General features: G+C 39.0%; 1 protein-coding gene across 12 annotated transcripts in view; it reads left to right on the plus strand.

Annotated features, from left to right (window-relative positions):
• The window catches only part of TENM3 (teneurin transmembrane protein 3), a 1,304,603-nt gene that overhangs the window by 955,942 nt on the left and 334,901 nt on the right, over positions 1-13,760 (plus strand). The window contains exon 2 of one of the 12 annotated variants that reach the window (XM_045056773.1): positions 30-55. The exons of the other annotated variants lie outside the window; for them this stretch is intronic. Within the exon in view, the coding sequence (XP_044912708.1) occupies positions 30-55 (26 nt within the window). The remainder of the gene's footprint in view (positions 1-29; positions 56-13,760) is intronic. 12 annotated transcript variants of the gene reach the window in all.

Consider the following 13,760-nt stretch of genomic DNA (forward strand, 5'->3'; position numbering starts at 1 on the left):
GTGGATTTTTTTTTTTATTTTTTTTAAAGGGTAGTATACAGTCCTGATCCACGAGGTAAAGCTGTCGTTTCTCCTGCATTCGGTGACTTTTGCGATGCGTCTTGTTGGACTCGTGGGGAGCAAATCTTAGCAGTCGTGATTTTGGGTAATTTATGGCTTGGATGTGTTTTAAAATCTGCATTGAGCTTAGATTAATCAGCCCTTTGCTTCCATTAACTAAAATCCATCATACTGATTGCTTAATGGGGAAAGAGGTACAAAATAATCGTGCTAATTAAAAGAGCGGTTTTTCTCTTGCGAAACACTTCGTGTGTGATTTTTGCCAGGAGAGGGTTTTGTACAGCCGAGTCTCTAAAAGAAATCCAACTTTGCCGTTGTGTTTCCATGCAGGTTGCTCCTGGAAGAATAGTTGGGGGCCGGCTGGGGGGAAACGTGTGCACTGTCTAGTAAAGTAGAAAGCTTTCTACCATTTATGTGCGTATTGCCAGAGAATAAAACAAAGATCTGTGGCATCTCTCAGAATGAGCGATGAGAAGTCACATTCCCTGCCTTCCCTGTGCTGGCGTCTCTATCTCTCTGGAATATCTCAGATATGATATGTTAAGAGTCTATGTGCCTGTGTCACAAAGTCATTCTGTCTTCTGAAAGCCTAATATAATCAAATTCAGTGCCTTAAGATGGTGTAGTTGAAGATTTGATCCCTTTCCACTGAAGTGGAAATACTTTCAGTAATTGAAAGCAGATTCACGTCTGGAGTTGTACAAGCCAAGGTTTTCCTTTTTAAAATAAACCTTTTGTTCTCTGGTTTTAAATGTTTCAGAGCTTCATGCAGAGACCTCTCTGTGCTAATTGTTAAAGTAGTCTTGAAGAAAGGATTGAAAATATCCAGAGAAGGCATTTTAGAAATACAGCTAACTTAGCGAGCCTGTCTCAGTAGGAGAATATTTTAGTGCAGCATATACTGTCTGTGGCCCACATTTTTTTTCCCCCCAGCAGATTCCCTGGCGTTAAAATGCAGCTGTACTGGTTCAAAGCCCCCAAAGTCTAAGCAGTGTCCATCTGTCTTAAGAGGTTAAAAAACTTGTGAAATTTGGGTGTGACTCATTTTATACTGTGATCTACACAGTTTGGTGATAAATTGGAAATCAAGTATAAACTATGTTTAATTTAAAGAGGTGCTGGTTCTATATGAACCGATGAACTGAAACTTGCCCCAGAAATGTGATTTCAGGTTGTTAACCTGGTGTCTTTCTCCTCTTTGGAGGCTAAGTGTTAAAAGCTTTAAAGAATTGGCCATTAAGGGCTGAAATTAGGGTACATTCCAGACAAAGAGGGAATCACTTGATCTCCTATCAGCCGCCAAGATAGAGAATGCCGTTATGGAAGAGTGTCACCTTCTTCGGCACATGGGATCTAAAATGAATTGTGTGATTAGGAGGGAAAAGTTAGAAGAGTTGTACACTGAACAAGGATAAGTGAGAGATCAGAGAGCTAAGGGAAAGGGAGTGTTCCAAATATTTTTAATTACTAGTTTCTTGAACCTGTTGTGCTAATTTTTGATGAGATGAGAACGGATGGATTTCCAGAGGATAACATGGCAGTTCGATTCCTTGAGAACTGGTTGGTAGCTTTTTATTTTACCTTGCTTCCTTGGCTTCCTCCCAGTTGATCCCCCGAGCACATTAACATAAACACAAAGTGAGTAACCTGGTTATGATTTAAAAGGCTGTTCGTGTTCACATTTCTCAGGTAAAAGTCCTCTTTCCTAAAACCAGTGTTTGAAACACGGTGCAAGTCTTTGAGTGCCAGATAAAATCGTCCCCCACGTTGGCCATTGGATGGGTCGCATCACGTTTCTTAGATACAGCGGCCTAATGTGCGGCATAAAAGAATTTAATTCTTCTCAAAGACTTAGAAAAAGAAAAGTGACTTAACGTGCACCCTTCCAGATGTCTGAATACTGATTTTCAGTGTAAGATCCTTGTCTAAACACTTAAGCTAACCTTCTTTGTGACTTGTATTTACTATTAGTTTTTATGTCCTTATTATTATTATTGTTATTATTATTAATTTTTTTTTACTTGGAAAGGGGATTCACAGGATCTTCTGTCATCTCAAATAATACATCCAATTAATCACGGGACTCCATTCTTTCATAATGTAGGAAAGTGCAAAGGAGGCACTGTCTAAAATACAGTGATCTTGATAATTAATGCCATAAAATAGATTAAAATGCTGTATCCCAGGTATTCATTTCCTTAAAAGGGCCACCAGAACAGCGTTGCTAAGCACCCGTCACTACTGCAAGTAACAGAAAATGACCCAAATTAAAGAACCTGTTCTGAGCTGTATTCTTGCATTTTCTAAAGTGCATTTCAAAAGGTTTAACAAGACTCATTCAATTAGTGGAGAAAAAAAGATCTATTTTCAGCTCTAATCAGCAATTAAGAGATTGGGCTTTGGAGCATCAGTCTCTTTATGCTTATAATTTATTTTGTTTTCTGGACTTTGACTAAACAATTGTGAATGAAGATTTTTTACAAACCACCTCTCTAACAATCTAAATGCAGAAGCCAAGTATAGGATGTTATATTTGTTTTAAGTCTTTATCTAAAGGAGTGATTTTTGTTAACTTCTCCTCATATTAAAAAAGTTTACATTTTACCCTGACGTGGTATATCACTGCTTAACTATAGACTTCTTAACTCTTTGTGCAAATATAGGTATGCATAGATGCACATCTCCATTCCAGCCATGCTTTGACCTCCTAGCTTATCCTGGATGTGAGTGCTTTAGCGCCAAACTTTCGAGAAATAAGATATTCTTCCTAACTTTAGGATGTTTGGGTGTTGTGAATTTGGCACCATGAAGGAGATAGAGTGATATGTCTCAGTGCGAAAGTAAGTGATTACGGGATTACGGGCAGTAGTTTTTCGTTTTTTGTTTTTTGGATTTTTTTTTTTTTTTTTTTTTTTTTTTTTACCCTAACGTGAGTTGTACCCTTCTGGGTTAGATCAGAACTTCTCCATAGTTTTGGCTACAAACCCGTCACAACTGTGACCGTGTTTAAAGAGCTAGATCTTCCATTGACCTGGTTTTTTAGCTACACCAGCAACAGACACAAACACAAGTGGTGAAACTTGCAGGCAGAGAGGGAAGAATGTAAAGATGAGGAGGTTAGAGAATAAGAGAGAGGAGCAGGGGGCTTCCCAGAGTTTTAGATGAGGATTACCAGCAAGATTTTGCTGCATCACGTTGATCTGGAAAAGTCTAAAGCATATAAATATAGATGTTAAGTTCTCGATCCTAAGTGCTGTTTTGGCTGTAATCGTATACGAAGTGATTCTATATCCTCAAATAGTGACTATTTTGGGGCCAAGAGTAACACTTCATTTTTTCTTTAAATAGGTATTTTACATTAGAAATTCTTTATATTTACATGTATCGGATTGCTTGACGTTACAGATTTCTCTAGCAATAGAGGATACGGAATACATTAATAGGACTTTCATGACAGTTTTGCCTAAAATAAAAGGTCATTGTGATACACAATTACGTCTAAGATTTTTTTTAACCTGTGTGCATTTAGGTATTTGGAATGTGCTGTTTTTTGACATGTGGAAAAATTTTTCCCCATAGAGAATAATAATTTGATGTGTAGCAGTTATTTGATTATATATTGTTTTACAAGGTTTGGCATGGTATATATTTTAATACTTAAGAAACCAGTTGCTTTAAAATTTATGTGTTGATTTTCGTTACAAACCTGCCTGTTCGGTTATGAATCCTATGTGTTTAAGTTTTGAAATATGTACTCTTAAATCTTTACTACAATGGGGAGAGAACAACTACTTCTTTGGTATCCCAGAAATAGTTTATGGTACACGTATTACTGGCAATAAATTCATTTCACGGGAGAAGAATAAAACCAGAGAAGTACACACAGATATTTGAGGGAGTATCACATCGAAACAATAGTAAGATTTGGGAAGCCACGTGCTATAGTATTTAAAAGGAAAAGAGTTTCCCTCTTAAGAGTTATTTCCCTCTCTTCACATTAAATGCTGTTTCGCATAAACATCTTGTCTTATACATTTACAAAGCAGAATGGATTATAAAGCCTACCGAAATGACTAATACAGAACTAATGTGGAAAAACACTTCACTTTTTTCTATTTATGTATGTATACGGGTCACCGTAAACGTTTTTAAATTAAAAGGATGTGTGGGAGTTTTCATGAAATTTTTCATGTTAGTTTCTGCACAGTACCTTTTCTCCATTGTCTTAAACTATATCCGGCAGGCAGAGAGAGAACCTGCTATCTGGAGACCTGTAAAATGTAGCCTGGAACTCTTTTTATGCTTTTTCTCTTAAATAAAACAGAATTACCGTATATAACAAGTTTAACGTTGTTAACCTTTTATAATTATTTAACCATTATTTCATTTTACCTCCCGCTTAAAAGTTGTACATTAGTGGACTAGACACCTGGCTGTGCTCTTAAAAGTTTATTTGTCTTTCAATTCCTGTGATAGTAGGGGGCAGTACATCTCCTTAATTATCTTTGTTCAGGGAAATGCTGAAAGGCCAGGGTAGTTAAACAAGGCCATTTGGATTTGTGAGGTCGAAGTCAGATGCAAGGAAAGTGGTTAAATGCATTATCATCTTATTGAGCCCAGGATCAGTAAAGTGACCTTGATGGAGGTGGAGAAAACCATTTGGCTATTTTATGATAGCCACCTTGTTTGTTCTAGCCCTGACAGATTTTCTTCTTCCTCTGTCTCATATTTCCTTTTTGTTTTGTTTTGTTTTCAAATATTATTTCCTGTGATTGTAGATTACCAGTGAAGGTGAAGGTTAAAATCAGTTTTCTTTTTAATGACAGTACATTTTCCTCCAGAAGTCTATTTCATGCATCCACAGAGCTGAAGATATTCCTTCATTAAAAATTAAGGTGACCAGGCCGACTGACCATTCTGTATTTGCTTTTAAGGATCTTTTAATGACGATGATTAGTCTCTTCGCAAAGTAGCTGCTTTTCCTGCTACTTTTGAAATTGTTTTTGAGCTATTAAGAGGAGAGCCTTGCCAACCTCAATTTTAGCATTGGGAATAATGGGAATGATGTTTGTTTTTACAAGTGCCTAAGCGTGTTCGCTTGAAGCTTGTTCACGTGTTGGTAGTTCGGTGGCCGCTGTTCTGGACTCCTCGCTTTGCTGAAAAAAGTTAAGACAAAACCAAAAGATTTATAGTTTCTATAGTTTCTGGTTCTTAACTTTGTGGTCAGTATTTCCTTGGTGAGGTATTTCGTATCGACTCCATTGAAATGAAATTCTTGCTTAAATATTTGAACAAGTATTCAGTAAGAGGAAGAGCTTTCTTAAACATGGTGCAAGATGTAGCCTTTTTGGAGACTCCAGTTAGAGCAGTTAAGTGCTGCATACGAGATTTTTGTTTTCCTAGGCGAAGCTGTCAGACGTAACTGGTGGGGGTTTAACTGATGCTTTACTTTTTCCTGAATCCTTTTTTCTTAACATTTAACCAGAACGAAGTACAGATCTTATCGTAGAAAGAAAGAATTGGCCAAGTATCAAAATACCTAGAATACGATTTCAAACTTTATCAGAGATTATCGCCTTATCATCTTGCTATGAATTATGGAACACTAAAATCTAAGGAACTCAGAATCGCCACGAAGAGTTATGACAGGAGAGAGTCAGATTTATTGATCGCAAGGGATTTAGTGCTTTAAGGACTTTTTATTTTAAAAACTAACATACTGAATGGAAATATGTTTAAGAGGAATTATAAACTCCCCCCCCCTCTGACTCTTCCCACTCTCACGGCCTGCGTTCAGGCTCTTGTCATCTCGTCTTTAGATTCTTTTGTTAGCCCTTCTACCTGGTCTCCTTGCCTCCGTCTGTCTCTTGCTGAATCCAGCTTCTGAACTATCGCCGTGATTGTCATTCGGAATCATGACTCTGACCGTGGCACATCCCTGCATAACATCTTCATGAGGTCTTTTGGATCAAGTCCAAATTCTTTATATGTCTTATCAGACTTTTCACAATCCCACCTCTACCTCCATTTCTCTTTTCCGCCTGTTCCTCTCCACCCAGGCACCCATGCTTCAACACGTTCCTTTAGTGCTAGTTCGGCCATCTCTTACCCTGTCACAAATCTTTCAGGAGTCAGCTTCTGCGGCATTTCATGTCTGAGGCCTGAACACATTGCGTCCAGCAAAACTAGCTACTGCTGTACTTCCATAGTGCCTGGTCCGTGTTTCTGTTCCAACACTTAACACAGGGTACTGCAGTCATGTGTTTACAGTTCCCTCTCCCCCACTAGGGGGACAAGTTCCTTCGGGTCACAGCTGTGTCTTACTCATCTCTGGGTGCCAGTACAAACTATAAGTCTGAGAAAACAGTAGTTACTCAATAAATGTTTGTTGAGTGCTTATCGAACAAAGTATATTAATTATAATTTAGCTTCCTGGTAATGGACGATCATCCTTATGAACTCTGTTACAATATAATCATTTACCCAGGAGCTGTTGAGGGTGCTAAGTATTCCCAGTCTGAGGCTCAGGTCATGATCTCACAGTTCATGGGTTTGAGCCCTGCATTGGGCTCTGTGCTGACAGCTCAGAGCCTGGAGCCTGCTTCGGATTCTGTGTCTCCCTCTCTCTCTGCTCCTTCCCCACTCACGCTCTGTCTCTCTCTGACTCTCAAAACTAAATAAATGTTAAAAAAAATTTTTTTTAAATATTACTATTATGTATCATTTTGGGGTCCGTACTACGCAAAATGTTTTATACATGCCCTCTCATTTTATTCTCACAACATCCCTTTTAGAAGGGATTTCTCCCTTTTACTGATGGGAAAACTGTTAGAGAAGTTAAGTAAATTCAAGGTGACACAGGCCTTAAATGGTAGAACAATGCTCTGAACGTAGTATTGTGTGATTTCAGACCTGTTCCAGATTTTACATTCCTCTTGTAAGAATTTTTAACTACGTGTGCAGCTCAAGCGGAGGTATAATTTTTAAGATGCATTTTTCATTTTCCTCTCTCGTCATGCTGTCTTTCACTTCTCATTCCTCTGTCATTAAACAGCCAAAGCTATTTTTGTTGTTATTGTAATTTTTGCATAAAAAGGGAATAGAAGCTTATGAACAAAGACTATTCTCACAGCTACTTCTGTGAATTTTGGCCCTTTTGGTTTATTACCTTCTTTTCTTTGCATTTCTGGTCAGGTGAGATTTTGGGGTAAGTGGGGTCCCAACTAGTGTTAAGTGTTTAGGTGGAGCAAAACGTTCATTTCCACAATTAAGGACATTTAAAGGGAGCCAATAGTTCATTGAATCAGAACACTAAATTTGAAGAAGAAAAAAATGCTAGCATTGCATTGACAAACGTCATACTTAATGAGACTTTTCCGGGTGACTGATGTAGGGAAGACTTTCTTTAATGTGACCATTTGGAGGAACAACCAGCAGCCCTTCAGAGTTTTTCTTACCAGAGGGCTAATCGATGTGGAAGGTTGGAAAAGAAACCCCAGCTTTCTCCTCTCCTGCCCCATCTGCATCGACATTAGGAGCAAAAAAAGCCCACAAAGTTGTAAAAAACGGTTCTTCTAACGTCTGTGAAAGCGAGTAGGAGTAGAAATGTTCAGACCTGAAGAGACGCCTGAGATCGCCTCGTCCAGACCACAGGTCGTATGAAACGGGAAGGCGAGGCCTGAGAATAGCCCGCGTTTATTGTTAGCGTTTCCTAAGCGCTCAACCCTTTGTGCAGATACTGCATCTCACCTTCAGAACAACTCGTGGACTTAAATACTCTTATAATCTCCATCTTCACGATGTGGACATGGAGGCAGAGAACCGTTAAGTAAGTTGCTGGTTAGACGGAAAGCACACACCTGAGACGCGCTCCCGCCTCCCTTGGGAATGACCTTGAGACGCCGCGTCCCTCCCTTGGGAAGTGACCGGGGCCCAGGGCCTCTGACCTCCTGTCTGCTTTTTGCCTTGGCAACAATTATTACGGGATGGTAAAGGACCACGTGTCTTGCAGGACGTTTATGAAGGAAATATTCTGCCTCCCTATTTTATAGATGAGAAAATTGAGGCTTCAAGAGATTAAGTGATTTGCATAAGGTTTATTCATTTACTGAAGGACAGAGGCGGGTGGGTCCTAATGTGGAAGTTCTAGCCTTCATTACTGAATTCTGCCTCCAGGTTAAGTTAAATTAGGTTTTGTTTCAACTGTAGTCCTCACGTTGCTTTACATGTAAGTTCTCTTTACTGTCGTAGAGTAGAAATGTGCCTGTACGCAGCCTTTCGTAAACGTTGGGATCATTGAATGTTGCAAATATTTCCATTTGTTCAAGGCGAAGCATTTATCAACAAGTACTTACTGAGGGAATATGTGTTTAGTATTGTACTCTGCTTTTAATACTATTTAGATTTTTTTTTTTTTAGTGAACCATAATCATAAATGACCATCTATGTTATGGCTAATGTCCACTCCCTGATTAATATCCGGCAATGATTAGCATCATTGATTAGAAAATTAGTAGATTATGCCTTTATTGACACTTCTATTCCCTATTTAATGGTTTGTGTATTTAATTGATAGCGAATGCCTTCATTGTTAAAGGCTATTAACACATCAAAATGGTATTTATTGAACCTGGCAAAATGATAAATTATATTTGTGTTTAGTCCTTTGCGCCCAAGGCTAATCTATTGGTGGTCTTGTTTTTTTTATAGTTTTGGCCTGCTAAGAACCTCTGCTTGGGAGCCAAACAAATTAGCACTTTATTATCTGCTTGTGTGACTTTAGAAAAGTTGCTGGAGTCTGAATTGTTCTTGTAAAAGGAGGTAAAGCAGACCATTGGCTTCAAATGATACGGATTCTAGTAGAGGTTCTGTTAAACTTCTTCAGCAGATTCAAAATTATTGGGGGAAAAAATCAAACTTAAAATGGTAAGGAAGCATTATGCATGGATAAAATAGATCCTAAGTTTGTACATTTTGTACTACAGGGTCAGCTTCTTTTTATGTACACGGCCTGCTTCTCCTGTGCATCTGTTTGCATTTTTTTTTTGTGAAGGTGTCATGGGTTAGGGAATCTGGGGCTCTCTGCTGGCTTTTGTGTTAATTCAGCTTGCCTAAGGAGTAGGAAGAGAAGGCGTTCCCTGCGGAGGAAATCGGCTCGCCAGCCTCCAGGGAAGTGGCTAACTGTGGGGCCGCGTTTGCTTGCGAATTTGGCGGTTAGTTGGTTGTAAGGGCTTCTGAAAGTGAAGGTGGCTGTCCTTGGTGCAAATAGATTGTTACTGCTTTCATGTTCCGTCATAGCGCCTTAACCAAACTTCTTTGAAACTGCTCTTTTGAAATGGGAGTTTATTTGCAACACACAGACAAGACTGGTTCTTGTCCTGTAGTATAGGCATGTCTCGTTTCGATCAAATACCAATTTAGCTCATTTGATTGTTCACCTTCTTCCCAGGCTTGACTAACCAACACTGGGCTGTTTCAGAAAATTAGATCTGTATTCAGAGGGTATTTACCACAGTTAAATATATGCTGTGACTCCTTCCCGAAAGAGAAAAATAGGGGATGACTCCTGAGATGACCCTTTGAGGGCAATAATATTCATCTGGGTGAATTCTGGTATGTTAAAGTGTCGCGTGGCATTATGTGAGAGTCCCTTTTTACATGTCACAATTAAGGACTGAACCCACGAATGGTGTCCTTAATTGGCAGAAAAATTAAATTTAGAAATTTAGAAACAAAACTCTGTAGTTGATTTTAACTGATGTAGTTGATTTTATTTTTATTTATTTTTTAAATGTTTATTTAGTTTGAGAGAGAGACAGAGTGTGAGCAGGGGAGGGGCAGAGAGACAGGGAGACACAGAATCCGAAGCAGGCTCCAGGCTCTAAGCTGTCAGCACAGAGCCTGACGTGGGGCTCGAACCCACAAGCTGTGAGATCATGACCTGAGCCAAAGTCAGATGCTTAACTGACTGAGCCACCCAGGCGCCCCTGATGTAGTTGATTTTAAATGATGCTTAGATTTTTTTTTTAAACTTCTAAGGTCTGTGAGTGTATGATATGTTGATTTCTTTAAAGTATATTTAAATTTCATGCATATTACATTTTATATAGAAATGTATGCTTTTTATGCTTCCAGTTAGGAATAGAGGATTCAGGTGCTGGGTCTTCTCATAAATTGAGAAAAGTTATTTACTTTCATGCTCTGATATCAGTATAAACACCTGGTTTATTAAAATACTTATTAATAATATTTATTTCAGTAGTGCCTCAGTTTCTCAAGAGATAGGCACTAGAATTGTAAACATAATAATCTTTCCACCTCACTTGAGGCAGAACATGGGTGAAATTCAGTATTAAAGATTTTTAAAGTGTATTTGTGGAGAAAGAAAGCTGATAGTATCTTTTCATTTAAAAGACCATCTCCTTGTGTATATTTTATAAAATTCTTTTCTGACCCCTATTTCCAGAAATACCTCAATTAGCAATAATATTGCTAATTTCTAACATTGCTAATCCCACCTCCAAATTCTTAGGGTGTACTTTAACCTCTAATGAGGTACCTCATTGGAAAGAGAGCACTTGAAGATTTTATTAATCTCTGTGGTGTGGAAACAGAAACACTTGGAAAATAGAGGTAAGTAGTTCTAGGCTCTGTTACAACAATAGGTCACTGTTGTGATCCTAGGACAGAGGACCTTAAGATTGAACAAAGGTAAATCTGATAGACTCCGTTAAATTATTTCTCTCTTGGGGCACCTGGGTGGCTTAGTCGGTTGAGCGTCCAACTTCAGCTCAGGTCATGATCTTGCAGTCCGTGAGTTCAAGCCCCGTGTCAGGCTTTGTGCTGACAGCTCGGAGCCTGGAGCCTGCTTTGGATTCTGTGTCTCTCCCTCTCTCTGCCCCTCCCCCACTCAGGCTCTGTCTCTCAAAAATGAATAAATGTTAACAAATTAAAATATATTTCTCTCAAGTTCACCAAGAATATATGATATTGTTAGCATAGCAGTCAGATATGTATACATTTTACATACATATGTTTTCATATATGTATGTGTGTGATTGCTCTGTTTATGAGAATTCCCAGTTACACTTTTTTTGTTGTTGCTTTTAAATGATTTAGTCAATCGTAATCCAACGAAACATCCGATTCACATTGCTAAAATAGACGTCGGTCACAATGAAATAGACGAAAATAAGCCTGCTTTTACTATAGGCTAAAATATCCCATGTGGCAGATGAAACCCACAGCAGAATACCAAGGTTCTGTGCCAGGGGGGATAAACAGCAGTCCCAGGGAGTGGCCGTCTGGGAGAGGGCAGGAGGGGAGGAGCAGGGAGAGAGGGAGCATTGGCAGTGGTGGTTGCTATCTTTGTGACATGTGATGTCTTTCAAATAAAGCAAGAGATCTAAAGTTAGCCACCTTTTATGATCCTGTTCTATATGTGCTATTTATCACACAGCTCCTCCTTCCCTTAAACGCAGGGAAATTGTTGGTGAAATTGTCAGAGTTGAACCTGATTGTTAGTGAAATTGTCAGTGCTCCATTTCATAAAATGAGATTTTTTTAACCCAGTAATCACTGAGTTTGTCACTGTACTTAGTCATGGTTACTATATGGCAAATTCTGTTCTCTGTCTCTAAACTTGAAATCAGTACATAATATTTAACTGCAGCATATTTTAGGAATTTACAAATTTATTTAGGAAGATCAGTTCGTAAATTTTAAAAAGTGAATGTAGTCAGCACCGATTGGAAACCTAATCTGGTACACTCTTTATCATCCAGTTCCTACTTGTGTTCTCTTGAGTCCGTTTAGACTAGTTTCTTCCCATTTATTTATCTATACTCAGTCATTAGTCATAAAGTACTGATTTTGAATATATATGTATATGTATTTACTTTATATAAATATTTACTTGTGCAATCACAGTCATGTTTTATAATAGCTTCCTCATTAGCTACCCTGCCTTTAACATTCCTCTTCAACCCAAAAAGGCAAATTGTCTTTCTCAGGGATCTTCTCTCTCTCATCTTTCTCCTACTCAGAAAACCTTATCATGATATCAAGAAAGTCTCTGAACCCGATGGACGAAGGGGTGGGATTCTGGACAAGTGACAGAGAGGAGGCGTTCTAGGCAGAGGGAGGTACATGTGCAGTTTCAGAAGTTGGAACATGTGAAGCATATTTGAAAAAATATCAGATAATCTACTTGGAGCATGAAGTTCATGAAAGAGAATTTTGGAAGATGAGGCTAACGAAGCCGGTGGAAGCCAGGACATGGAATACTTGGAATCTGAGATAAAAGGATTTAGGTGTTCATCTGGGATCCGCCGGGGATTTGGTGTAGAACACGGTGAGAGAACAGAATGTGTTTGGGGAAGATCTTTCTGGTTGTTGAAGGGAAAAGAGGAAATAGCAGAAATAGAGAAACCAACCCACAATGGGTTTTTCCTCCTGCTATTTTCAGTTCGTGGCTTTCTCTCAAATTTCTTAAATGTTACAGTTCATTGATGTAAGCTTCACAAAGGCAGGAACTGCTATGAAAGTTGGTGTCCTCCCAGCCTAGAACCACGCCTGGTACTTGGTGGCACGTGGTGCGGACCGAATGCTTGTTGAATTGAACGAATGAGGACATCGAGGTGCAGAAAGATCAAGTGACTTTACTGAGTTTACACAGCTGATAGTGACAGATCCGGGACTCCACATTGCAGCCGACTCCAAGTTTGGCGTTCTTTGGAGTAGGAGTGCTAAGCTGTCGTACCTGTCTCGTCCTCCAGCCACGTCTTCTGTCCTCCCAGTCAACTCCCATCTTAACTGCTCAGTCACTTTTTCCAACAAAGGATTGCAGACTTCCTCCTTTCTTACATGCTCATTACAGCCTCCCCTGGGCTCTTAAGAGGTTGCTCTCACAGACTGATGCAATTGGTTAGGCTCTCTACTCGATGGCTTTCTTTAGATGGCAAACTCAAGGTCAGAGATTATGTCTTCTGTTTGGGGTTTTGTTTGTTTGCTTGTTTGACTTTTCAACAGCCCTCCCCCCCCCAGGACGCATGTACTTAGAACCCCTTTATCTGAACAGAGAAGCCTGTTGACTGACTGCCTGAACTTTAGGTCTGTCTTTTAGTTCGCATTCTTCAGACGTTACAGACATGTAATTAAAATTACTTTTTTGGGGCTGGCAAAGAACCACTTAAATTTGCTTCATATTTCTGTAATAGTTGAAAAAAACAGTGAAATGAAAAATTTGAGGGTTTTCTAACTCTATATGAAAGCCATAGTCTTGTGAAAAAAAACCCAAAAGACTAGTTTATCATTTTTGTAGTTTAAAAGCAAAAGGAAAGACACTCACAGCGCTATTCTGCCTGAATCTGGGAGACCACCTTGAGATAAGACTTCACATAAAAAGCATTGTTTTTTTGAAACCATTGCAGGTGAGGTGCAGCGGTGACGGTCATTGTGAGGTGACCCAGTATTGTCTGAATGTTACTCACAATATTAGCCCTTATATCTGTTGCCAGAATTTCACTGTACTTGAGTTGGATCGTTCAATTGCTGGAATACGTTAGCCCAAGTGTCTCTTACTTGTGTAAGTCTTTTCCTGAAAAAAGTGCTATTCATTAAATGTAACAGAGGCTCTTACTGTGATTAATAAAATATTAAGGAATAAATGTTCTCAAATAGACCAAGAATTTGCCACACTT

The sequence above is a fragment of the Felis catus genome, chromosome B1, assembly GCF_018350175.1.
Source record: "Felis catus isolate Fca126 chromosome B1, F.catus_Fca126_mat1.0, whole genome shotgun sequence".
Classification (NCBI taxonomy): Eukaryota; Metazoa; Chordata; class Mammalia; order Carnivora; family Felidae; genus Felis; species Felis catus.